The following is a 26,989-nucleotide window of genomic DNA, read 5'->3' as shown; positions in this document are numbered from 1 at the left end:
AAGCGTCCCTTCCTGCTCACTAGCCACTGTAATGTCTAATGCATTCCAATGTGCGAGTGAATGAGTACAGGTTGTGCAGCAGACTTTTCACCACACAAATGTTCTAATGTGATCTGTATGCCGAGTTAACCAGTAAGTTGTTTTTGCCAGCAAAACCGTTTTGAAGTTGAGAGCAATATTTCTTTTGGTTTTAAAGAGATGTACCCGCAAGCCTTCTTGTATAAATGTAATAAGGCCGCTTCAAGTCAACGTGTTCAAATTACACAGCTGACCAGTTGCAGCAGCGGGCACAGCTGATTGTCTGCGGAGCTCTGCTGATGGATGACCTGTTGAAATGCCTGCAGGTTTGTCCTGAAGCAAGAGCGAGAGAAGCAAAAGAATGCAGTGATGCTGTATGAGCAGAGCCGCGACCAGCTGCGGAAGAAAGAAGAGCAGTACTGTCAGGAGCTGGAGGGGAAGCAGCAGGTGGAGCTCACCATGAGGAACCTGGAGATGGAAATGAGAGCCTTGATCAACAACATGAAACAGGTCTGGTAGTCCCTTACCCAGCAGGGAGTATTTGAAAATAAACGTGGCCATGCCAGAACCTCACTGTGGAGAGTTGAACTTCTCTTTACAAGTTTCTTTAGTACATGTTTTTTTTCTTCTCACGCAACTTTTATTCGTAGGTTCAGTAGATACATTTTCACAAATTAAATGACTAAAATTAGACTCGGCTGATTTGTTTCCCCTTTTTGCGCTAAATTGCTGTGTTACGTTTCTGTGAATCCATTCTTCGTAGCTTGAGGAGGACCGGAACGAGGCGCAGCGTCTGCTGACTCAGGAGCGAAATGCCCGGGTCCTGCAGGAAGGCATCCTCAACAATCACCTTCGTAAGCAAAAGGAAATTGAGGAGGAGAATAAAAGGACTGTTACAAAAAGTACAGAGGTAATGAAATGACTTTTCTAAGCCTGAATATAGTAAGCAGGTTTGTTTATTTATACTCATCTTAAAATCTCAGTTGAATAAACCGGAATTGCTGGTACCTATACAGTAAGAGTTGGCACTTTTATACAAGAAACAAAAACAAACTCTCTCTCAGTGACTGGGGCCCTGGGTTCAATTCCTGGGGTTCTACCTGCATGGAGTTTTTATGTTCTCCCAGTGTTCATGTGATATTCCTCCAGGTGCTTCCGTTTCCTCCCACAGCCCAAAGATAAACTGGTCAGTTAATTGGCTTCAGTAGAATTGTCCCTGGTCTGAGTGTGTGTCTCTGTGTGCCTTCCGATGGCCTGGTGTTTCGTCCAGGGTGTACCCTGCCTTGCACCCGTTGCTTGTCTGTTTGGGCTTCGGTTTCTCCCGTGATCATGAACTGGATTTAGCTGTTTAGAAGATGGGTGGATGGAAGTTGCTTTGCTTGTACAGTATAATTGAAAAGGGATAATTTCCCCATAGTTTTAATAAAGCAACAATCACAATATACAGTAGGAGAAATATTTACCTAGGGTATCTTTTCACTTGCCACATTGCAGGTGTTTTTTTTGTTTTGTTTTGTTTCAGTTGACGTTTCGGTTTTATTCAAACATAACGTAACAAAGATCACAAATGGAGGAAACCGTTTGGCTCATGTGTACAGCTTGGTTGCCAATAGCTAATTGATCTGAGGATCCAACTGTTCCGTGAAAGCAGTCAAGCGCACTGGCTCCAACACTATATCCAAGTGTCTTGTTCCCATAACCTTTTGTGTAAAGAAGTGCCTCCTCTTGTGTTCCTCCTAGTTTCCACGTGTCCAGCTGGTGTGCGTTTCAATACACATTCAGAAGAAATCTATAGAATTGACTTGTTGAATGCCTTTGAAGATTTTGAATACTTGAATCAGGTTACCTCATAGTGTTCTCTTTTAAGATGTCAATGTAGGGCATTCCTTTGAGCCCCAGAACGTAGCTCTTGTCGACAGATTCCAAAGCAGCAATGTTTTGTTACTTGGTGACCAAAAATTGAAAACCGAGCAATTTTAACACTATAGTCCTTGGTGTATATAGCTTTTTATTACATATTCTAACATTGTTTGCCATTTTGTATTGTCTATCCACATTTTCCTGAACATTTAAATGATGCATCAACATAAATATTTAAGACGTTTTTGTAATTTTGTTGGTTTTTAAATATTATTTAATGTTTTCCAAAAAAGTTTGGAAAATTTGATGGTACCTTGGCTGGAGGGCATAACTAAGTTATCTTTTTTCTTCTATAAAGATTCTTTCCCAGCTGGGTGAAGCAAGTGACAGAAAGAAGGATCTCCTGCAGCAGAACCGCAGTCTTCAGGATGAAGTTGCCATGCTGAAGCTGGACCTGGATCGAGCTAAAGCTCATAATCAGCAGGAAGAGGCAAAGTACTCTGAAGAGAATGAGGCTCTTAAAGAAAAGGTTGAAGATTTAAAAAGAGATCTAAAGTTAAATGAGGAAGCTCTGGCACAGACGGTGTTTCAGTACAATAGTCAACTTAGTGCTCTGAAAACAGAGTGTTCTGTGATTACGTCTAAGCTGGAGCATGAGAAACAAGCCAAAGACAAACTTGAGACAGAGCTGGAATCTGTAAGGATCCGACTGACTTCAGCACTACAAGAGGTAGAGCGCAGCCAGGCTGCCAAAGCTGATGTAGAGCGCACTTTACAGCGAGAGAGAGATGAGTGGCTCCGTCTACAGGAGAAACACAACAGTGAGGCCACTAGCCAGCGGGAGTCCATTAACAGCTTGTCTCAGCAGCTCGGCAAAGCAGAAGCAAAGGCCAACAGCCTGGAGAATGAATGCCACCGTGCCACCCTGTCTCTTACGGAAAAAGTGCTTCTCTTGGAAACCATGCAGCGCGAGAAGGAGCAAGCCCAGTCCCGGCTGAAGGAACTGGAGGCTTCACTGCAAGCTGAGAAAGACCAGATGAGTAAGTCATTGTTCCGACAGGAGACCATGCAAGAAAGACTGGTCCAGGTTCAGAGTGAGAACATGTTGCTGCGACAGCAGCTGGAGGAAGCTCAGAACAAGGGCATCATCAAAGAGAAAGTAGTGACTGACGTGCAGGACCGTTTTAGCGACATCCTGACCAAGCTGCGGGCTGACAGTGAGGAGAGGGTACATATGGTGGAAGAGAGGAGCAAGGAACTTGTGGCCAAAAACATTGAACTTAGAGAACAGATCTACAAGCATGAAAATGAAAAGTCAGAGAGAGAGGTAAGCATCTCCTTTATTATGCGTTGTATAAAATGGAATAGATGCTCTTTACACCTGTGAGGTTATATAAAATATAGTGCCTGGCATACGCATGTAAATGTGTTACTAATGGACTTAAAACACTGCTGCTCTCAAGTGGCTAACCAGAAAGAATGATAGAGAGGGTCACTGTTTAAGATTTATGGTCCAGACATCACTTATGTGAGCTTGAACCATGCCATTATCTGGCTGTGACCAGGATTCACCGCAGAGCAGAACATAGTTAACTAAGCGCCACTAGAGTTGGATGGTTTTATATAAGCTGAGGTATCATCGGCTTTCTATGCAACAGAATCACTGGTACCTAGAAGGAAACCTCTGAGATTGCAGTGTTCTTATTTTCAGATTGCTTCTCTAGCCAATGAAGACTCCTATAGAATACAAAAGATGGCAACTGGTTTGACATTGGGTACATTGGAAGAGTATAGTACTTATAAGGGATACAGTATACTGGTGCAAGAGTTGTCATCGTGAACTGTTGGTGGTGTCAATGGTGATTGAATTCCGAATTGTAACGATAAAAAAATTTAAAATTAATGTATTACTTTTTTCTAACATTATACAATTATATTTTACATTCTCACTATAGTTTTAACTGTAACTTTGCTTGTCTATTTGTTACCCTAATCTAGGCTTCACCTGAAATCTAACCTAACTAGACTCTGCTAATCCTGGGCAGAGTGATGACCTTCAGTTAGATAATGAAAATGTAACAAAAGCTTTCTTTGTTACCTTGCATCTTTGTAAGATTAGGTTTGAATTAGGTAAACTTAGGACGCTGACAGTTAAAATATTTGGACTTTGCGTATTCCAGGGTGTACTGAGACAAACACAGCAGGAGCTAGCTGATGCATTAAAAAAACTTTCCATGTGTGAGGCATCACTAGAGGTCAACACCCACTACCGAAACAGCCTGGAAGAAGAAAAATTGACCTTGCAGAAAGAAATGGACAGGATGAAAACAAAGGTATGGATATAAAAAACAAAGCTATAGCGTTCTAAGTTTCTATGATTATTTTTGTCACAAGACCTCCCTTTTAAATGTTCCATTGATGGATTATTTTTCACAGTTAAAAACACTAAAAATCTTCAAATTACAAAATAAGGAGAGTTGCTTTTCACATAGCATATGAGGGACTGAATATTGGATTTACCAATCCCTCAAGCAGTTACAGATGACTATGATCACTAGTCCCATAGCTCATTAAACTCAGAATTCCAGTCCTGCAGTTTATCACCTAATACATGTGTATCTAGTTCTGCACGTATTTTGAATGAGTTGTTGAATGAGACATCCAGCAGTATGCCTTTCAACAGAGCAGAGTTATATGCAATGTATAGTAATCACAATTTTGATTTTTTTAAATAATTGTGGCTAATAATGGTAAACATCCTATATACTGACATTGATAGTACAGCCTGCACTATGTATGGATAACATAAAAGCCATAGTACAGCATGAAGCTCTTTCAGAAGTAAAACCCGAAAGTAGGAGTAAAAATTTAAATGTACTGTATGGTAAATGTGTAAGGAACAAACTGCCTAGTTACAGTATGTTTTTCGATCTGATACTCGGGCTTCTTTCAAGAAACGGTTGGATAGGTTTGATCAGTTAGCTATAGGAGCTGAATGGCCTCCTCCTGTTTATAATCATTCTTAAGTTCTAAATTAGAATTAGCTTTGAAACTGTGTTTAAAATGCTATTAGAAAGCCTAGCATGGTCCTACGCTCTGCAGAAATATTATATGCATATTTGTCAGTATTTCATGGACATAGAGTGTTAATTACTCTGTAAGCCATGAAACTATTTTAGGTATGGGAGAGATGTGGTGGAGTAGGTGCATTGCTACGTGATAAGGGGATTTTAATGAGCACAAAGAATAAAATAGTTTAAAGAACATGAAATAATTGGTGGACTGATGGAGGAACTAGGTACAGTACATGCTGTGTACATCGTCCTGACAGATATTATTTCGGGTGAAATAAGTAAGAAATAAACATCATTCCTGAAGAAGTAGAAGGGTGCAGTTCTGCATTAAATACTATTAGTATAAATGAAGCAGAAGTGTTTCAGGTATAGGACTTCAATGTTAGGCTTTTGAACAAGCAAAAACAGTAATGGACACACACCTACAGTACCATATGATAATAGTATACATAGATTTTGACAAAGTTCCTCATAAATAATTCTAAAATCACAAGTGGTAGGCATTTTGGGAAATACCTGTGTTTGGATAGAACTGGATAATGGTTTGAACACCGTACTGATAAAGGGTGTATGCTCCAACTGGGGTAGTATAATTAGTGGAACAGAAAGAGATCTCTACTAGCAGTACTGTTCTTCCTAATATATATCTATGGTTAAGATTAACAGCATTTGAAGCGTCCAATCAAATTAAAAAGATTACAATACAGATAGATTATTTTTATTATATTAAAATATATTTTATATTTATATTTATAAATATATATTTATATGATATTTATTATTTTTAAAGCTCACAAGTGCAGTGTATATGCAGGTTGCTAAAACATTAACTACAGATATAAAATGGGAAACAGTGAGGTTCAAGATACTACTTATAAAAATATTGTCCTAAGAAGAACAAGCAGATTTATTGTCAGGCTTAAAGGTCTTACACTTACAGTACAGGGTAAAAGAACTGAACCTTTTTAATCTTGAATAGAAAAACCTATGTAGTAACATGATTCAAGTATTCAAAAGACTCTAAAGCATTGACAAAGTCAATCCTATAAACATCTTCAGAAACTGCATCAAAACACACACCAGAGGACATTAGTGGAAACCCAATGGATGAGCACTAAAAACATGAATGGGAGTACCGTTATGCAAAGGGTTGTGGAAGTCTAGAAGAAGGCTTTTTTCCCAGAAATGAATGTATGACATCCTCCGATCAATTAGATACTAGTATCTAAAAAGGCTAGCTGGGCCTAATAGCCTTCTCTTTTTTATAACTGTGTTTAAGAGAACCACCTCATAAGTTCTGCGCAATTCCTAAAATAAATGTTTTCAGTTTAAGATGTACAGCTCTGTAACAGTGCTGCCCTCTCCTTTAATTTCAGCTGCAGGACACTGAAGATCAGTACATTCAGGCAGAGAGGCGGATCCATGACCTGAAGAATGCTCTGGATGACAAAGAGCGTGAGGTTATCTCCTCTTCACAGAAGCTGCAGCAAGTTCTCTCCACCTCCTCAGGAGCGGAGAAAACCATCAAGCAGCTCGAAGAACACATGCAGCAGTATGTAATGGGTTTTGTCAAAAATATTGAAAGTGCTATGAAAAATGGGAAATGAAAATCAAGATTCACAAAGCTGTGGATTGTGGATTATCTCCCATTTGTATATTAATGCATGAAATGATTTATGAAGTATGTGGTTTAGTACTGCTTTTCCGTTGTCTGAAACTGTTTAATTGGAATGTTCCTTTTAGGCTTGAGATTGAAAATGCCAAATTGGAAGCTGCTTCCAAACAGCAGACAAACAGAATAGAGGTACTACAGAAAGAAAACCAAGAGGCTGCAGTTGTAAGTTTTTTTTAAGTTTTTCTTTTACAAATATGATATTAAGTGGCATTTACAACGCAATGTTCAAATTACTGCTTTATGCTTATTTCAAAACCACTAGGCTGTAAGCAATGATAATTTAATATGTAAGTTGCACCGTGAAGAACAAAATTGTTCTCCGGTGAAATGTTTTTTTATTTCATGATTGAACACAGGTTTTAAAGCAGGGATACTTGTCTCAAGAGAAGGTTCTCCAGCAGTGTTTATAGGCCTTTTTAATCTCCAGCGTCTTAAGAACAAGGAAAAGTTTCAGCTTGTGCAATTAAGGAAATAATGAGTTCAATTAGATAATTAGGGGTTAGGTTGGAAAGCAATCTGGAAATGTCTGTGGCCTCTAGGACTGGACTTTTGCTCTCCTTTTAAAGGAAAGTGTAATATTTTTATAAACTTTATATATGTATATTCTATTTATCGCTGCAGTTTCCTATAACAGCTAATTAAATGTTATCAAGCTCTTACAGGGCACTCATGAAATTGTACCTCGCAATTACTTAAAGTAAGGCAGTATCGTACTTATACCACATTCACATACTGTACCCAAACAATTAATTATTTGCAGAATTACACTTCAGCGAATTGTAAATTACAATTACAGGTCAGCATTCTACAGTTCATGCAGTAAGCAAATATATTCAGACTTTCTCTATTTTCTTTGGTTCTTGCATTTTCTTTGAATTCCACTTGGGGTAATTTAAGATAAGTGCTAGAAAAGTGTCAGTTATATGAAGCATGTAATGGCTCTGGGTGAGAGACCTGATTTCTTGTATTGTAGTAGTTATTCACGTGTTGCAGTCTAGAATGTACATACTCATCACATTCATGTACGCTGTGTATAACTGATAAAGTTACAGAACACTAATCAGAGAAATATATAAGTAATTTGATCTTTTTCAGACATCAGATCCTCCATCTGGGGTAAGGGTTAGTATTTAAATGGAGTTTTGATGCTAATTAAAATTTCTTTTATTGCTCTACTGCTAGTGCTGAGCAGTTAACTTAATTTACTAATAAACAAAAACTGAGGTGTGGCTCATTGATACCTGTTTGATTTCTTCAATTACTATGCAAATCATTGTCAGCAACCCCATGTCTCTTCACTTGTGGCTTCTACTTGCTGGCAGCCGGAGAAGCACTGAGCCATCGGCTCTTTTTATGTTGTGTGTCACTACAGAGTCGCATCTCATATTACATTACATGAGTAGTTTTGAGCTTCTACACTTTGGAGAATGTTCCAAGAATATATAGTTATATACAAAATGAAAGTATACCAAATTTGAATAAAGGTCAAAATTTAGATCTTGGAATGCCTTCTGAACTGCTCTGACCAACACCCTAAAAGTTTCTCAAGTACTTTTTGTACATTTTGTCCTGTGGTGGTCTGCCTAGCATTTAATAAATGTAATCAATCATTGAATTCATGTTTTATTGTCTTTTATTGATATGTGTCTTTATCAAGTTTAAATGTTGTAGTGGAATTGCTCATAATACACAATGTAGTATTATGGAGCATGAACACATTTTGTGTGTGGATTTATTTCATTAGAAAGTGCTAACCACATACTTTGGAAAGGCTTGAAGATTTTGTAAATTTATTTTCCACTTTCAGTTTAGTTAAAAAAACTAACAATAGACTTGTTCCTTAATAAATTGATTAAACTAATTATCTTCATTGATAATTCTGAATAAGTGAATTGCTAATTTAGTTATTTACACTTAAAAAAAACATGAAAGAATTTAAGTATGAGATAATTGCTCAGCACTGTCTCTTTCTGAAAGCACTTCATAAGAATCTTTTCAGGTTTATGATGAATTCTTGAATTCTGAAAAAAAAATCCCATATCTTGTGCTTTGCCTTTAAGCTACAGTTGAATGGAGTTCATAACATGATCATAGCATAAGTAAATATTGTTGCTCAAGTCATTATTATTTCTTATATGAAAGAAAATATTGAGGTTATTCATTGGATATGCCAGTGTCCTGGAATTCATCATGCCCAATTTTATTTTCCCGGTGGTATTTTGTGTTTATTTTTTTAAAACTCCTTTTCCCCATTGGAATTTTAGGATAGAATGTCATACTGTTCTCATTAACGTAGATCCTGTGTCTTAAAACTAAAATGGTAGGTACAGGATTTTAAAGCCTGTTTGAATGGCAGACTTGAGAACAGGATGAATATATTTGAAACTGCATGAAGCATGTTACTTTCCCATTCTGTTGTTATTCCTAGGCAAAATTTGAGTTAGTAGAATTTATTATTTTCGTGACTTTGAAGCATTTATTTGTTTTAAACTCCAGTTGCTTCTTTTTTAAATGGCACTATTTAAGTATATTTGGTTCTGCAGATACGGAATCGCTTGGAAGATTTTGTCACAAACCTGCAAGGCAGCAAGATAAATTTAGAGGAACAGCTAAATCGAGAGGTTTGTAATTTTAATCAATATAACCTGTAATTACATTGTTTACATTATAAACAATACAGAAAATGCATCACAAATCACATATTTTTCTGAAAAATGAATAATTGGAGAACAGCTCTTTAAGAGGATTGACTTTAATAATCAAGTTTAATAAAATACAGAAATTAAGAAAATGAAAATATCTGAACATCTTCAAATGTCCTTTTTTCTGATGTTCTACACAATTTCTTTATTACAATTTTGTAATAAAACTACCATTTGATGTTTTCTTTTTTATGGGTGCTCCATATATTTGCTCCATTAATTAGATGAGAAAAGATGTACTAGGTAATGTTTGCAAAGCCTATGGGACACATTATCATTTGTAGTTTTTTTAATTCTCCATTAAAATTACAAACCCTATTTAAGGATCATAGGGACAGCTGGACTAGCTCAAAGTGAGATATACTGTTAGTTTTTTCATTATTCTATATATTCAGTTGTTGATTGCATCCTTATATAAACGTTTTGACAACAGTATCTGCAATCTGTACTATTCTCAGAGTTCTCTTTCCTTTTAGGTTCAAAAGCAGAGTATGCTCTCCCATAATGCACAAGACTCACATCTGCTCTGGGAAGAAGAGCTCAAATCAAGATCTAAACTTGGACTAAGGCTTGCTGAGCTGGAGAGAGAAAAGGGAGATCTGACAAGCCAGGTAACCTTTTGTCCTACTTTGATTGTGGAAAATAAGGCAGCATTTTTTTTTGCCAAATAAATAATTGTATTGAACAGAATATTGAAGCGCATCACTGGTTATATTAAAGAAACATTTTAATTGCACCATATAAAGTATCATATAAGTTCAGGGGGGGTAGCTGCATCAGCATGCGTAGGCTGCAAAGGAACAAGTTATAGGTTTCGGCCGTGGAGCCTTCTTCAGGTGAAGAAGGCTTCACACCTGAAGAAGGCTCCACGGTCGAAACGTTGTGTTTTCTTTCTTCTTTTTTTTGTGTGGAATAAACCCATTACTAGTATCATATAAGTTAACTTTGCAGGACATGAACACAAAAGCAAAGTGATTCATTCAGACACAAAATTGATTCACCACCGATACATATGCTCCTGGGTACATTCAATTTTGAGATTTCTTTGTGTAATATAAGTACTAAAATACAGCAGTAAGAACAAACCACAGCAGCTGCACAACTGTTTTTCTGCTTTTTGTTGCAAATTTTTGTTTTAGGTGGAAACTGAAAAGAAAAAGGCTAGAAAAGTAGCAGAGATGAAGCGTTCTGCAGAGACCAGGCTTGATCAGGAGATGAAAAGAAACAGTGAACTGCAAAAAGAAATGAACAGGTGCCTCATTATTTCTCAAGGGTCTTTCCTTAAAAGATTCATTATTCATTTAACTTTTCCTTATCTGACTTTATCCTCTAACTTATGCTTTCCAAATGAGTAGAAGATGTGAAACCCATCTCTAAAATAAAGAGTAAGGAAAGCTGATAGGGTGCTGTTTGAGGTTTTGTTATGATTATGCTGCTATTTCACATGTTCAAATATGAAAATGCATACTTTAGGATGAGAGATTTCTTTTCAGTGATATTATGTATTGAATGGGTGCTTGTTTTTTTTTTCCTGATTGTGAAAGGTTAAGGACACTTGTTAAAACAGCAAAAAAGAAGCTGAAGGACCAAGAGAACGGGGAGTTTGCCTCTCATCATAGCAGCTTCCGAGGAGAAATGGATCACAAGGCCTTGGAGACAGAGACCGCTGTTGCCAGATTCAGAAACAAAGTATGTGGACTTTTTATAATTTGTTTTAAAAATAATGATTTTATATTGTTCTTTGAAATGCTAATTAAAAAATTAGAACATGAAATGCTATAAACGATAAAAAGTTCCGGATGAATAAAACAGTATATTTTAAGGTTCCAAATATTCCTTCAGTTTCAGGTGGGATGTTTTGTCAAATTATAATGGTGAAACAATATACATTTTTGTATTGTGTTCATGTTAATTACGTCATGTTTGCATTTTTTGTTTTTACTGTAATGTGTTTTGTCCTGCTATTTTTCAGGTTGATGACCTCTCACAACACCTGGAAAAGGAAGAGTTAAAATCGGCACGACTAGAAACCATGAACAGTGACCTGCGGGAGCAGTTGGCATCCTTGAAGGCCTTGACCCAAGGCCATGAGAAACTGGAGAGGAACAAGAGACAGCTGGAGGAGGAGGTGGCAAAGCTTAGGAAACACGTGGAAACCAGCATGCTGGACCAGAGTCAGATAGAACAGTATAGGCGGGAGGCAGAGGAGCGAGCTCGGCAGGAAATCAGGCAGAAACTCGAAGAGGTCAACTTGTTTTTGCAGGTAAAAAAAATTAAAAGGGTACTTAGAATTTAGAAATCCAAAGTTATATCTCCATAATTTGACATTAATTTGAATGGAAATAAAACTTAAATATAATTTTTAAATAGTCTTCAACAGTAGGATTGAACTGAGGAACCCAAATTAACTTGACTTGACTATTTTAGTGTTCTCTTTGCCCTTAATAGTTCAACAGGATCAAGTAATGTTTCCGTGAATGTACAATACTAGACCCTAATTACTGAATCCCAGTGATTCTTCTGTGACTGGGTCCATAAATTATGATTTAGTAAAACCTCAATTTAACAGACAATATGTCTGTATATTGACATATAGACTATATAGACAATATAGTTTCTATTGTCCAAAGTATTGTCCAAAGTGCGTATATATATATGCACACACATATAGTATACTGTATGTAACCATCCTTGAACATAATAGGTTAAAGTGCACATGAAAATCTAATTATATCAGAAGAAATCAATCAATAATGAATGAAAACAACATTAAAATATGAAGTCAAGCAATGCTGATATGAACTATTTATTTATTTTGTGGCCAAGAGCACTACATGTTCATATGCTTGTATAATTTCATGTAGGGAACACCAAAACAGTAAATTCGATCTAAGGACATATCCTTGTTTTTTCTTAAGGAGGTCCTTAAGGAGTTTTCTAAATGCTTTCATGTTCTAACCAATTCGCCATAATTTTTTTTTACATTAAATGGCATGGCGTCTACAAAAATGCCCATCGCTAGTGGTAAAAGTGGTGTCTGTGCGATTTGCAAGGTTATTGGGTGCAGCACAGATTTCTAAATCTCGCACACTAATCCTACCAACTCACTGCTTTACGTACCATTTATATGCCATCTTAAAACTGCTTATTACTTGCCACTTGCATGTGATCTCAAGCCTCAACAGTACATCCTTTTGTTGTTACACGTACATTGAATTGCAAGAGCTTTTCTCACAACACCTTAGAAGCTTTAATTGATATGCTACCGTAGAAGTTTTAATTGATATACTACCATTGCACCTGCATAGGGTAAATTCTGACGGCCATCCGAAATAGACTTAAGTCCGTTGTTTACAGGCGGTCTAGTTAACAATGCTTGCTAGGCAGTCTGGATCTACAGATTTCATCCATTAGGTCTGAGCCTGTTAAATCAAGGTTTTACTTTATTTTGCATGATTTCATTGATATATGCATGAATGAAATACAGTAGAGCACCACATGAAACACTCCAATCAACTCTGTCCAGTAATTTTTTATTTTATTATTTAACACTATTTTTATCTTTTTATCTTTAAAAGTATGCAGGGAATGTATCAATGGAATTATATGTGTAGATTTCAACAAGGCTCTACAAGTTCACAGACTTGGAGAGAGATTTGTTGGACAAATTCGACCGTTTTTGTATCCGTCCTAAAATTCAAGCCAAAAAGGCTGTACAGTAGTTCACAATGTTGGAGATTATGTGGAGAGCAAAATGCGACTCATTCACGCATATTTTGGTCATGCCCAAAAATACACCAATACTGGAAATCTATACGTACAACTCGTAATAATTTAGTAAAGGTGAATTTACCATTTGAGTTTTCTGTTATATACTTGGGCAATTTCGACTTTGATGATATTGAAGTAAAGGATAGATATATATTAGCGATTCTTCTAGCAGCTAGTGAAAAAGTAATTACATGAAAATGGCTTATAAAAGAACCTCCAACCCATGAACAACGGGTTAACATTGTGAATGAGATCTATATAATGGAAAAAATAACTTTTTCTCTCAGATTGCAGGCAGAGAAGTTTAGCAAATACCGGGAAACGTGGATTAAATTTATCTCCCTACAGGGATCTAATTCTAGTTTACGAGAAAATATGCAATAATATCTAAATGTGGACTTTTTTGTTGTTTTTTGTGTTTCTTAACAAACATTTGTATTTTATTTGTATGGCCCTCCATACCTGCTGGCAGAGTGTAAATAGTTCATTTTATATATACAATGTAACAAAAATGTAAGATGAAGGCAAATATTTATTCTGCTGTTTCAGAAATGTTCTGTTTGTAAACCATTTCATCACTAAATAAAACGTTTTAAAAAAGTAGGGATTGATTCATTCATTGCAGTTACATAAAGTGACTAGGTAGATTGAATTATACCTGAGTGTTTCTTATTTGTAAAGCCGTACTTTGGAATAATGAATGGATGGGTTATTTGAAAAAAACTTTTAATTTTAAGACTAAATAATCTGCCTTTGCAGCCTATTTTATATTTTGTCAGCATTCCTACCCTTTTCCGTAAACAAGTATTAAATTTACAGACTCATTAAATAAAACTCCGTTACAAATGTGAATGGAATTGAACTATTTACTCTTTTAACTCATCCTTCAGACTCAAGCAGCCTCTCAAGAAGCCTTAGAACAAATTAAAGCCAGTAATGAGGCAACTCTGAGAAACCAGCTTGAGCAGAGGATCAGAGACCTGGAGTGCGAGCTGAGCAGGGTGCGCAGTAGCCAGCAGGACCACATGTCCCAGCGGGACTCCACGCAGACTGAGCTGGAGCGCTACAAAGAGCTGTACACAGACGAGTTAAGGTTACGCAAGTCCTTAGCAGCCAAACTAGAAAGGTAAAACAGAAGTTAATGTATTACGTGTTATATATTTTTTTTAATTAAAAACATTCCATCAATCTCCTCCACGGAGATAGTCTCGAGCCTTCCAATGATGGCCAGAATATAGGGGAAGATAGTAATAATATCTGTGTAGAGGTTGAGGGCAGCGTATTCTTCAGGATTTTCCAAGGAGCAACTGGGTGACTACTGGCAGGAAGCATGTGACATTTAGAAATGGTTAAAGGTTGTTAGCCTATTCAAGGAAAACGTGGCAGGAACGTAAAAAATAAAAACATTTCTATTGTTCTCAATCTAGTCACTGTTCTTCTTTTTTTCCGATTTATTTCAGATCAAACGAGAGGCTGGCAGAAGCCAACACAAAGCTGCTCGGCGAACGGCAGCGCAGTAAATCCTTGATCGCCAGCAGTATTGTGAATGGAAGCCTGACTGCAGGCCCAGTGCTTGACATGAATCAGCTCCAGGGAAGCCTGGGTCCGTTTGGTGGTACCCTTGGGCCTCTGAATAGAAACCTCAGTCTGGGAGGAAGCTTTCTCAACCCAGTGGGAGATGGGCTGTCGCAGAACAGTCGAGTGGAGGCATACCTAGCAAAGGTTGGCTTTTAAAACAGATAATTAAAAAATGGTATTGTGGTGTGTTATCCATGGTGCATACATTTCAGAAAGTTCACTAAGATTTCACTGGTTTGGGCTTGCAGTTTTTTCTATGGAATTTTATTCTGTAGTTCTGTAGTTTCTTCAGTAAAAAAAAACGTTTTCATGGTGTTATAACATCTTTTGTGGCAAAATAAGAGAAAGGTTGTCATAGTTCTGAAACAGTAACTGCCTGTAGTTTAATTACAGTACAGTTTCACACAATTATTGTGTGTAACATCATGGGTTGCATGACTGTAGGTGAAACATGTTGACGTTTTGAAGTATATACAGTTTATGCATGTTAATTTAACATACACCACTGACATATATTTTAGCTCTTCACCTGATGAATTTGTATTGGGTACAAATTTCCTGAGTTTCCTGAAACTGAACCTAGGAGTTACTTAAGGAGTTTCTTTAATCTTTTATTTCCTTATTTCTGGATCTTCTCCTCTGTACTTGCCCTTCTTTCACAGCAATCCCTGAAGTATGAGCCTTGTAGAACTTTGCACTTAACTTCTTCTGTTTCTTACTTCTTCAGCTCCTAGCTCAAAAGTCTGTTTCTCACCTCTCTTCTCTTCAGCCAGATACCTAACAAGGTGTGTAGTTGTGTGTAATTCACTTCCTCTATATTTATTCCTTGCCTAATACTCCTTACCTTCTTAGTATTAAGGTATTAAAGTATTAAGTAAAGGGACACAAGAATCAAATTCAATAGGAAAAGTTGACACCAAGTAATATTTAAAAATAAAATTGAAATTTTACTGGTGAATAAAAATAGTAAGATATTTACTAAGCAAAATACTATAGCTAGGCATCAAGCAAAAATCTAAATGCTGTGATCTAGCTATCCAAGTGCTGCTACTAATAATTTAATAGGTATGTATTACCAATGAATGGCTGTCGTATCACAACTGTTGAGGTGTATTGTTAAAACAAAATTTAAGACTTTAACAATTTTTAATGTTTGGCAGCAAGTTTCATTAATCAAAATTATTGTTAATAACTCCTATTTTTTCAGTAGCTTTTATAAATGTGAAGTATAGCTATAGCCGTTACAGAAACTGAAATAGTTCAGAGGAAGAGAATTTAAACTAAGATAGTTTTATTAGCTATATTGTCCTTAAGGTGCCCTTACTTTCCTGGATGGTAAAAGCAGATGGTAAAATGCACTCTCTGTTGCTGTTTTACTTATTTACTACAAGTGCACTGGAGTTTATAAGCCCTTTTGTTATCTCTGGAATTATTACAAGGCATTTCATTTGTCTTCATTAATCTCTTCAAGATTTACCAGCTTGTAGTTTTTATCTTGACTTTCATATTAGTTATCTGATATGCAATATGATATACTGTATATCTTAAGCATGGAGGCACTGAAAATATTATTTGCAGATATTCGTTTAATTCATATGAAAGCATTTAAATAGATTATATAAAAATCCCTCATATAGGAACAAAGGTTGTAATGCAAAACTATCAAGAATTATCTTATTCTTCTTGAAGTATTTTTTTCCTATGGGTGTAGTACTATCTTTTTATGAAGTATTGAATTTGCTGTAAGTGCAGCTACAGCATATCAGTATATTGTGATTGTGCCATATTGAAAATTTACTTTAAATTAATTGTTTCTCCTGTTTTTATTTCTTATTTGTACTTCACTGATTTCAAGAGTGTATTTGTCTTAATAGATTTCCACTTATGTGTAATTAACTTACTTCTTTTGCCCATGTTTCATTCATTTAAGCATGAATGGGTTTGAATTACAACCATTAATGTGCAAATGGCATAATTATTTTGATCATATCAGTATGTTGTGTACATTGTCACCTATATTGCCACCTGCACAGTTCCAGAATGAAGTGTTTTTTAATCGGTTTATTAAGCTTTAATGAGATTTTTTAATTGAATTCATTAACCAGCCATTATAGGTCTATGGAAAACAGTTCAGTTCTCAAATGGTTCATTATATCCATATTACAGTTATTTTGTTTGGAGGTGACAAAATCATGTTAGAAACCCATTTTTGTTTCTTGTGTTTAGAATTATTTAATGGAGGAGTTGGAAATGAAAGATCACCCCAACTTGTGCTGTTTGCCTATCTCAAAGACTGATTTATCCATAACACAGTTTGTAATTAAATTTAAAACCATATGAAATGGATATAGCCACCTAAGTGACCTTCCCCCATGCCCTGTGTAGTTAAACATAATAATAATGCTTTGTGTAATTCCTTAGTGGTAATTTAAAGCAAAAAGATACAATTAAGCGAAAAAAAGATTTTCTTCACATGTATTTCCTCTGACCTTAGTGAGGTGTGTCACTAAGAACTCCAGGCTTTAGAACACAGGTTTTTCAAAGTATTGATGAATAGTGTTAGTGGGGCCAGCAGGGGGCGCTCACCCTGTGGTCCACATGGGTCCTAATGCCCCAGTATAGTGATGGGGACACTATACTGTAAACAGGTGCCGTCCTTCGGATGAGACGTAAAACCGAGGTCCTGGTCCTGTGGTCATTAAAAATCCCAGGGCATTTCTCAAAAAGAGTAGGGGTGTAACCCCGGCGTCCTGGCCAAATTTCCCATTGGCCCTTACCAGTCATGGCCTCCTAATAATCCCCATCTATGAATTGGCTTCATTACTCTCTGCTCTCCTCCCCACTAATAGCTGATGTGTGGTGAGCGTTCTGGCGCACTATGGCTGCCGTTGCATCATCCAGGTGGATGCTGCACATTGGTGGTGGTGGAGGGGAGACCCAATTAACTGTAAAGCGCTTTGAGTGGAGTGTCCAGAAAAGTGTACAACATCATTTAAACATCATTACAACACATTAAGTGTAAGCAATTATTATTATTATAAGTTAAAAATGTCAGTTGCTTTACAAGGTAAAATGTTTCCATGTGCAAAAAGTTGTAGTATAATTGCCAGATAATATTTAATTTTAAAGGGCATTCTTCAAGCTCTTCAATAAAAATGCTTCTCTGACTCAAAAGCTGTTTTTTTACTTGTTGTCTTTTACAGATGCAGAATGAATTGGAGAAAAATATCTCAAAAGAATTAGACCACGGTAGGTTTGACTGTATCTCCTAAATTAAGAGTACCAAAGATTAATTTTAGTTTAATGTTTTTTAAAGATCTTTTACTTTTTACATTTATATGCAGCCTTTTAAATTTCTACCTTGTATTGTCAGTCATTTAACATAAATGTTCTCATGATGCGTCATCACTGATATTACAAACCAAACACTTTGTATTTTGTAGTTACTATTAACAGATTGCTGTAGAATCTACAAACGGATTGTGTACTTGCTTAAATTTAAAATTATTAAAATAATTATAAATTAAAATTATAAACTTAAAATTTAATTATTAACCACCCCAAACAGAATTTGAATTAACCTTTTGCACAAGAAGAAGAAAGGCATATGTTTATATAGGTTTACATTAGTGGCCCTATGGCCTCCTTGACAGTCTTTTTTTTTTAAACCTTGAATACATTCTTTCTGAAAGTTTTGAATCTAAACTCTAAAGATGATGACCTCACGGAGCAGGGGTCAGTTATTGTGTGAGGGTGATTATTTGATTATTTTATCAAAGACAGTATCTGCAGTGTGTACTGTAGATTACTATAATAGCACTACGTGCGAATTAAAAGAGATCATATCAGAGTCCCACACACTTTTTGCATCATTTCCTCTGGTTTGTTTCACTGTTGATTTTAAAGTCTGGGTAGACTCAGTCGTCACCTTTTGAAATTTTCAATACTTAAATCAGTGTTCTAAATTCTAAAACCTAATACCATCCCTTAATTCCAGTTATATACTTCTCATTATCCATGTTTTTGCCCCAATATTGTCTGCAGCTCTGCTAGAGGAGAGGCATATTCCTTACAGACACCACTGAAACCCATGGAGGCACTCAGCCCACCAGTTAGGGAATCTCAGTCACTGTCAGCTATAAGACACTTTACCAGTTGAGCCACTAGGGAGGCAACATTCAAGTATACAAGACACCTGATGTTGAATATAATCCAGTAATTCTCCACAGAAGCTCAAGTTGTTCAAAAGCATCTATGGAAGCATCTACTGAACACTTCAGCATTCTTATCTTGCTTAGCAAGAGACACTTTGATTTTGTATTTCTGATTGTACTTTTCTGCTCATTGGCAGCAACAGCAGAGCTGGAAGGTGGGTCTGCCAGACTGTCTCCTGTGGGCTCAGCGGCCGGCTCTTTGAAGAGTGTAAACCTTGATCAGGATCCTGTTTCCAGAGCTACTCAGCAATACTTGGAGGTCTTAAAGAAAAACTACATGATTTAATATTATGAACAAGTGTTACGTGTTATACATGTTTACATTTGAAATATAAACAAGGCATACGCAAACCTCTTTATCATTTGTGCTTTTAGTAGAAAATTAAAAGTTGCACTGTGCTCTTAATTGCTCAGGAGAAACACTACACAACTTCTTAATCTCAAGATTGTCAAGAGCCATATTTCATTAACTGCCTAGGTATTTTTTGTAATTTGTACTTCATCTGTTCTCCCCCATGTATCAGGTTCACATTGTTTTCCTGGTATGCAAAATATCGGTACCTTTTGCTTGAAGTTATCAAGTGTTGCACATTATGTGAATATAACAGTCTGTCTGAAATGTATTCTCCATTTTCTAATAAGTATTATACTTATCTTGGAACATTATTGCCATATAATTTATATTCATCTTATATTTGCTATTCATCATTAAATGGTAATTTTCTCATTTCCTAAAATGTTGTGTGTTCTGTGTTCTTGTGCTGGCCAGTTCTCCTAATTCCACTTTAATAAATAGTTGTGCAGCCACAATGGTTTGTTGGTGACCTAAAAGCATATTAGCAATTTTTCTGTCACCAAATTTAAATTATCTTGACAAGGAAAATACTGTCCGTGGAACACACTGTACAAGAGCATAGTCATGTGTGAGATTTAATGTGACATTACAGAGGAACTTGACAATCAAGAAAGGTAGTAACTTTAAAAGACTTAGGTTAAAGCTTAAACCAACTATCAAATTTCCTAATAAAGCCTCTTGCAAATCACTTCAGGAATGTTACAGATTAAGACTTCTGTAATGAGAAACAGAGCTGCTTAACAATAGAGTTCAATTGAGCTACATTATAGTGAATTCTGTTTTGGGAAGAAAAAATTAAAAATGTGTAATACTCTAGTTCAATCTAGCAATATGTTATCAAGGTCATCAAATTTAGTATTCATCTCCCATCACTGTAGCAAATTACTCAGCCTGTTTTTCCACTCCTATCAATGCGAGAGACTTGAAAGCACTATCACAGCCTGGTCAGTACCTAGACAGCAGACTTCCTGGGAAAAAGTAAGGTTGCTGCAGGAAGAGGTGTTAGTGGGGCCTGTATAGGGCACTCACCCTGCGGTCTGTGCAGCCTCTAATGTCCCAGTACAGTGATGGGGAAACTATACTTTAAAAAGGCGGCGTCCTTCAAATGAGATGTAAAACCAAGGTCTTTATTCTCTGTGGTTGTTAAAAATCCCAAGATTTGTCTCGACAACAGTAGGGGTGTAACACTGCCATCCTAGTTAGATTTCCGATTGGCGTTTACCAATCATGGCCTCCTAATAATCCCCATCTTTGAAATGCCTTCATCACTCTGTTCTAGTACCCACTGATAGCTGATGTGTGGTGAGCGTTCTGTGCACATTATGGCTGCCGTCGCATCACCCAGGTGGTGGTGAAGGGGAGTCCCCATTACCTGTAAAGCACTTTAGTGGAGTGTCCAGTCTATACTGCACAGGAAGCAGAGGCTGCTTGCAGAAATCTCTTCAGTATAGTTGCATTTTATAAGCATACTAATGTATTCTGACAAGAAAATACTAATTCAGTAATTGTAACATCACTTTATTCATACCAAAAAGGGTTTTTTTAATTTAAATTCACCAATTATGTTTTACACATCACAGCTTGCAGCTTTGAACCAGGTGGCCACAGACTGGAAAATGCTGAAATCCAGGTTCTGTCGGACTCCTCTGACTCACCACCTTTGAGCCATTCATCTTTTAACACACCATGGGCAACACAGGCCCATACCAAACATTCATCCTAGGAGGGTCCTGGAGTGGCTGTGACGCCAAGAAATCCCAGATCTACTAATCCAACCCTCCCTTGGGCGTGCTCAGTTAACTCTGCACCACCATTTGGTGAATTCTGGTCACAGGTTATCAGTGACATGACTGACTTGACCTTGTGGTCATAAGAGTTCAACCAGTTTTCAGGAGAGCTACTTTCCCAGTTGAGCTGCTAGGGAAACCCCATACTGAAAATACAATTTGTTGGATAGAGTTGTTGTTGTTGGATATAGTAGCATATCTATATATCATCTACAAGATGCGAGCCCAAACCCTCTCATTTTAACTTAAGAAAAAAGAATATTGTGTAAATTATTATTAAAGACAAGTTTTAAACTTTAATTTCAAACAGGATGAAATAGTCACTTAGTAAAGCCAAAAAAATACACAGCCAGTATCAGTATATACACATTCTATAGTCCATAACGTTTTAGCAAAGGAGAGAATTGATTGCTAACAATCTAACCTGAGCCATGGCTTTAAAGCAGAACAGTTTTTTAAAGTCAATTATTTCTGCAAACACTACCATTTTGATAAAGACTGCTTAAGTTTTTACATATTTTCCCTTTTGCTACATGCTTTTTCCTCAGTATCATGTTCTAATCCTTTATATTTTGTTTAGAAATGCCACAACATCTTGAGAAGAGTACCAAAATACACTGAGATGTACTCAGATTTTGGGGGCGTAAAACTGCAAAAAGATACTAAAATATGTGCTTGTCATATAAGAACACAGAAGATGTATATACCCAATACCATTGTATTTATGTAAAAAATAGCTTTCACATGCATTAAAGTTTTACTTACAACAACACAGAGTACTTAGCTTACTTGGATAAAGATTTTATAGAAATGCAGTGAAAACAACTTCATTCTTGATAATATAATAAAATTCTTGATAATATAATAAGCACTTCCTGCTGCAGGTTTTATATCAATATGCTGCCAGGGTTTATAAAACCAGATATATTTTAAGCATACTAGTTCAATATGCTTCATTTCCTTTTTTCTCTGTTCCAAAATTACCTAAGGACATTGTCTGAACAAATCTTTAAAAAGTCCTTGAATAATGAAATTCCACATTTCCTGTGTTTATCCAGTTCTATCCTTTGATGCTAAAGCTAGAGACATCTGAAAAGTCCTTCTCTGGAGCACTATTAGTGGACAACAGAGTTCAATGGCTCAGCGCGGATGTTGCCCAAATCCAGAGCGGAGTCTGTTTCTTCATCAATTTCCCCAATCACAGCCCTGTCAAAAAAATCAAATGAATGAAATATACACAACACATTACACAGCTTATAAATGTTAAAAGGATACTTAGGAAATTACTACTAACATAAGGTTAGCATACAAATGTATCCAAAATAATATTTAAAAAATGTATAACAATCTGTAAAGTATACAAAATTCTACTTTGCACAATTCAATCTTTGTGGGAAAATGAATGTGGCTGCATTCCAAGCACGTAACCGCATGTGCATGATGTGGGAACAAAATCAGGAGGTCCCCGTTTCTACGAGAGCAGCAAAATCAAAAAGGATCGATGTCAGTAAAAACTGAAGTATATTTTGTGGCAGACCAGCAGGATAGAAAGTAGACACATGGGAAAAATGAGACAGACAGACTAGTTGTTGTGGTCAAATCGTGTTCAGGATAATATTGTTTCAATATTGTTACAATAATAAAATAACCAGTTAGTTCACAAGCTAGTACAGTGATCTAGCTTCAGGACAGTTTTTCCTGCGGGTTAGAAGATACGACAAAGAAGATGTATGTATTCTATATGGCATATTATACAGGCAATTAGACGTTTTGGTGCAATTTAGAAAATGACAGGAGAGTTGCAAAGGCAGAAATAATCTGATTTCATGCTGGAAATGACACGCACTGCACAGGTCACCCAGAAGCCAATTGTATTCTCACCTCAACGGATGACCCCAACAATCAATTTGTTAATGTACATGAGTGGAGCTGGTTTTCAGCTATCACCTTATAAGGCAGATTTGAAACTTGCTGAATAAAGATGAAACAACCGAACATCAGAATCATCCAGCCATTTTCTAACTGCCTCTTCCAATTCAGGGTCGCAGGGGAGCCGGGGCCTATCCCAGCAAGCAGCAGGCGCAAGGCGAGGTACAGAACAGCAGACTGCTGCAGGGCAGGCACACAGACACATCTAGGGCCAACTTTCCCAGAAGACAGTTTATTGGACAGGTTTTTGGACTGCAGGAGGAAACTGGAGCACCCAGTGGAAACGTAGGGAGAACACACAAACTCTGTGCATATAGCACCCAAGGGCTGGAATTGAATCCAGGGCCCCAGCACTGAGAAGCAGCAAAGTTATACACTGTGCCACCATGGTGCTCCTACATCAGACTCATATCAAGCTAAAATTGACTTTATTTTTGCAACAATCCAGAAAAACGTTTGTTATTAGTGTTTATACTCCAGTGCAATGTTTTCTGAAATGTTGCAAAAAGGTCAAAAGTCACAATTATACTGCACCTCATACAACAAATAACAGCCTAAAGTTTAGAAGCTATAACTTAAAAAACAACCTTGAAAACACCATAATAGTAAAATGTTAAATATTTTTTAAAAAGTCTAAATACTTACACATTGTCTCCCCTAACAATATATAATCCAAGCACGACTTGTTCAACTCCCTGCGTTGAACTGAACACTCTCTCATGGCTCTCATCAAGAATCAGATTAATGGTCTGATCAAATCCTTTAAGTGTCCCCTAGTAAAAACAGACAGAATGAACTTAGTAAGTTAATTTATACAATTATAATGTAAGTTACCCAGGATACTTCAAGTGTCTGCCAATGGTAACATTCCCTGACATTTTTCATACCAAGATACATAGTTTAAAAACATCCTCACAACATAGCTCAGATGGGTAGAAGCATCAGCATGCGTAGGCAGAAAAGGAACAAGTAATAGGTTTATTCCATGCTAAAAAGAGAAAAAAACAAAGTTTCAGCTGTGGAGAAACACTTACACCCGAAAAGTTGTTTTCTTTCTTCTCTTTTCAGCATGGAATAAACCTATTACTTGTTCCCTCACAATATACTGTAGTGCTTTCTTTGATGCTATATACAGTAGATACTACTATATTACTAGTCCAACCGCAGTAGACCTACCACAATCATTCTTCCATCTGATGTAATAATTGCCACGGTGCCTGTGTTCCAATAGTTAAGGAATAATGCATTGGTATAAAAGTCACAAAATATATATTATTTTAGATCATTACTCCATCTCATCTCTACATGTTCAAGTCCATCTTAGAATTAATGACATCTACTCCTGCTTTGATATATCTCAGGAACTGACTTTTCCTAGCCTGGACATTCAAAGATTTTCGTTCCATATCACGGAACGTCCTCAAAAAACGCTCCAGGTGTCTGGATGTTAAAAGTATGTTTTATTTATACTGGTTTAATTCTGATTGCAATAAAAATGAAGCGCAGAAACTATGAAGCCCCTTACTTTCTCAGACTTTACACACTCACTCACTGGAATCTTTTTCCGTTTTTTTTCCAAAAACGTCTTGAAACCTCAAATACTCTTTTCTAGCTGCTGCACAGCTTAATTTAAAAAGTACTACTTATACGGTCTGCCCTACAATCATGCACAATTAAAGTTTTAACATAAAAACTTAAAATCGGGTAAACTAGGTCTGCAACGGGTATGACATTTAAAAGCTCCAGATTTTGTTATACTGAATTACAATACCTACCCTACCCTAGTTTACCTAAATCTTAAATATGAAATAAAGTAAAACCTTTTGGACTACTATATGTTCATAACGAAGCTTCGTTTTCATTTATTATATTGACTTATTAACATTTTGCTACTGGGAACACTATCTTCAACTAGGTTAACAAAATATTGAATTTTGCAATTAAATTCTAATTTGAATGCGGCACTACGTTCGTGTTCACATCATTACACGGACATCTTTTTTTCCAAGTATTGACCATTAGACCACATTGAGGCTTCTCTGTCGTTTTTATTTTGTGCCTATGTCCGCTAATCACAACGGTGTTGAAAATGCATTCGCTAGGCCCACCCTGACAATTCATAAGCCTTTACAAGCGACAATTCACACACATAAATCTATCACATCTGTCCACTCATTACTTCAGAACTCTAAAAACAAACGGGTTAAGGATACGGTTGATATAACTCTCCAACGCAGTAGACATGATTTTACCAAAAACTCCAGCTTTCGAACAACTGAGCTTGATTTCAAACAGATACTCTCCTCTTAGCTAACAAATCACACACAGCGGAAATAGGAATGATGGGAAACACAGGCCCAACTAGATGTTCACTGATACATCGATGTTGTTGCACGTCACTAAGATTTTTTTCCTACTTTATGAAAAAACAATCCGAGGATCAAAAACATCTACACACAAGAACAATATAATTGTTCTTCTATAACATGGAACATTAATTTCAGGGATTTTAGTTTAACATGTCCGAATAAGATAACAGAATTTAAAATATCATTAATATCTGTGATATCGTTAATATCCAATTAGCTTTCTTATTCTTAACATCTTTTTTGTATTTTAGTGTAATCTTCAATTTCTGTTTTAAACATCTTTATGTTTGGAATTGAAACAATGTATTAATATATAGTTTTTCACAAATTAATAAATTAAGCAGAAATATTTATTTTGCATCCAGGTTTGTGCGTGTGAAATTCAGCTACAATCCCGTTACGACGGGAAAACTCGTAAAGGTTGCTTTTTGCAAGTTGCAAAACACGAAATTTATCAAATTCAGTTTTGAATTTAGATGTCTGATACAAAAACATCTATGCACATTATAACCTTATTGAAGAGACGTACACTTTCTGCAAATTATCATTATTGTTAAAAGATAGAGACCCTGTTTGATAATACATTGTAATAATGTCATGCTTAGATATTCCTAATATAAAGATTACGATAAAGATCTTTTTCCAATATATTAACTCCACCTAAAAAAGATGTTAATTCATTTGTTATGTAATTGTAAACATTTTTATCCCCTGTAAGAAAAGCTATGACTCCTCTAGAGACCGAATCAAAAACTGCATGAAAGTCTCTGAAATGGACATTTAAAGGTTCTCTATGAAGTAATTAACATCATCTCTCAGTAAATATCTCACTAATATAATACCATTTCCATGCCATATTTAGAAAAATACAGTATTTTTAAATATATTTTATATAATTCCCATTAGGATGGCATGGTGGTGCAGTGGTTAACATGGATGCTTCACAGGGCTGGGGTCCTGTCTCCAGTTCCAGGGGAGCTATCTGTATGGAGCTGTGTGTTCTCCACATGTTCACGTGGGTTTCCTCAGAGTGCTCACCTTTCCTCTAAGAGTTCAAAGACATACTGGCAGGTTAATTAGCTTCTGGGACAGCTAGGCATGGCATGAGTGTGTTTCTGTCTGTGTATGTCCTGCAATGGACTAAAGTCCCTTCCAGGTTGTATCCTGCTTTGTGCCCATTTGCTTGCCGATAGACTCCAGCTCCCTCGCAACCCAGTACTGGAAAAAGCAGTTAAAAAATGGATGGATATAATTCCCATTAACAAAGATTAGAATGTTTTCTTTGGGTTTTTTTCTATGATACCTATAAAACATTTATTTACCTCTTCACAAATCTTATTTTCTTAATATGTTACTTTTTGTTTTACTGAGATAACACAAATAATGTTCGAATTACAGTCCTCAATTGTCAAAATTTAAAATTAAACATTATACAGTCACAGTTAGTATTGGCAGAAAAATACCCACCTTAAATCTCACAATACCCATACTGCAAACTTGTGACAAAAGGCCAGATGCATGGCAAGAAGTGGCAGAAAATTCACGTTTTTGGCCTAAATGCAAAGCATTTTATCTGGTACATGCCAAGTATAGCATATCACCCATTCAGCACCATCACAACTGACAAGCACAGTAGTGTCAACATCATGTTATGGGA

The 26,989-nt window shown here is 36.4% G+C and overlaps 2 protein-coding genes across 13 annotated transcripts in view; one reads left to right on the top strand and one right to left on the bottom strand.

Moving 5' to 3' along the window:
* The window catches only part of ankrd26 (ankyrin repeat domain containing 26), a 48,081-nt gene extending 28,452 nt beyond the window's left edge, over window positions 1–19,629 (top strand). For 11 of the 12 annotated variants that reach the window (XM_069192554.1, XM_069192553.1, XM_069192558.1 and 8 more), the window contains 15 exons: window positions 345–528; window positions 782–928; window positions 2,237–3,205; window positions 4,059–4,211; window positions 6,329–6,504; window positions 6,696–6,789; window positions 9,171–9,248; window positions 9,806–9,940; window positions 10,469–10,581; window positions 10,874–11,018; window positions 11,302–11,592; window positions 13,991–14,226; window positions 14,561–14,822; window positions 17,882–17,927; window positions 19,030–19,629. In XM_069192554.1, the coding sequence (XP_069048655.1) occupies window positions 345–528; window positions 782–928; window positions 2,237–3,205; window positions 4,059–4,211; window positions 6,329–6,504; window positions 6,696–6,789; window positions 9,171–9,248; window positions 9,806–9,940; window positions 10,469–10,581; window positions 10,874–11,018; window positions 11,302–11,592; window positions 13,991–14,226; window positions 14,561–14,822; window positions 17,882–17,927; window positions 19,030–19,178 (3,178 nt within the window). In that variant the 3' untranslated portion in view covers window positions 19,179–19,629. Of the gene's footprint in view, window positions 1–344; window positions 529–781; window positions 929–2,236; window positions 3,206–4,058; window positions 4,212–6,328; window positions 6,505–6,695; window positions 6,790–9,170; window positions 9,249–9,805; window positions 9,941–10,468; window positions 10,582–10,873; window positions 11,019–11,301; window positions 11,593–13,990; window positions 14,227–14,560; window positions 14,823–15,405; window positions 15,464–17,881; window positions 17,928–19,029 lie in introns of all 12 variants that reach the window. The other variant, XR_011190097.1, reaches the window with a different exon arrangement.
* A 1,120-nt stretch (window positions 19,630–20,749) lies between these two features.
* On the bottom strand, window positions 20,750–25,311 carry lsm8 (LSM8 homolog, U6 small nuclear RNA associated). Its single transcript, XM_006633263.3, has 4 exons — window positions 25,177–25,311; window positions 24,140–24,180; window positions 23,609–23,736; window positions 20,750–22,240 (listed from the first exon to the last, which is right to left on the bottom strand). The coding sequence occupies exons 1-4, from the start codon at window positions 25,205–25,207 to the stop codon at window positions 22,150–22,152; spliced, it is 291 nt and encodes a 96-aa protein (XP_006633326.1). The 5' UTR covers window positions 25,208–25,311; the 3' UTR covers window positions 20,750–22,149.
* Between the last annotated feature and the right edge of the window lie 1,678 nt (window positions 25,312–26,989).

This window comes from Lepisosteus oculatus, chromosome 7, assembly GCF_040954835.1.
Source record: "Lepisosteus oculatus isolate fLepOcu1 chromosome 7, fLepOcu1.hap2, whole genome shotgun sequence".
Lineage (NCBI taxonomy): Eukaryota > Metazoa > Chordata > Actinopteri > Semionotiformes > Lepisosteidae > Lepisosteus > Lepisosteus oculatus.
Note: the sequence above shows the minus strand (reverse complement) of the source record. Positions and strands in the feature narration are given on the sequence as shown.

Excerpts from the sequence above, each read along its gene's own strand:
- lsm8 (XM_006633263.3), bottom strand. The coding sequence starts at position 25,207 with ATGTCTACTGCGTTGGAGAGTTATATCAACC. Across the intron at positions 23,737-24,139 it reads CAGATGGAAGAATGATTGTG|GGGACACTTAAAGGATTTGA; the intron begins GTAGGTCTACTG and ends TGTTTTTACTAG. Across the intron at positions 22,241-23,608 it reads ATTGTTAGGGGAGACAATGT|GGCTGTGATTGGGGAAATTG; the intron begins GTAAGTATTTAG and ends TTTTTTTGACAG.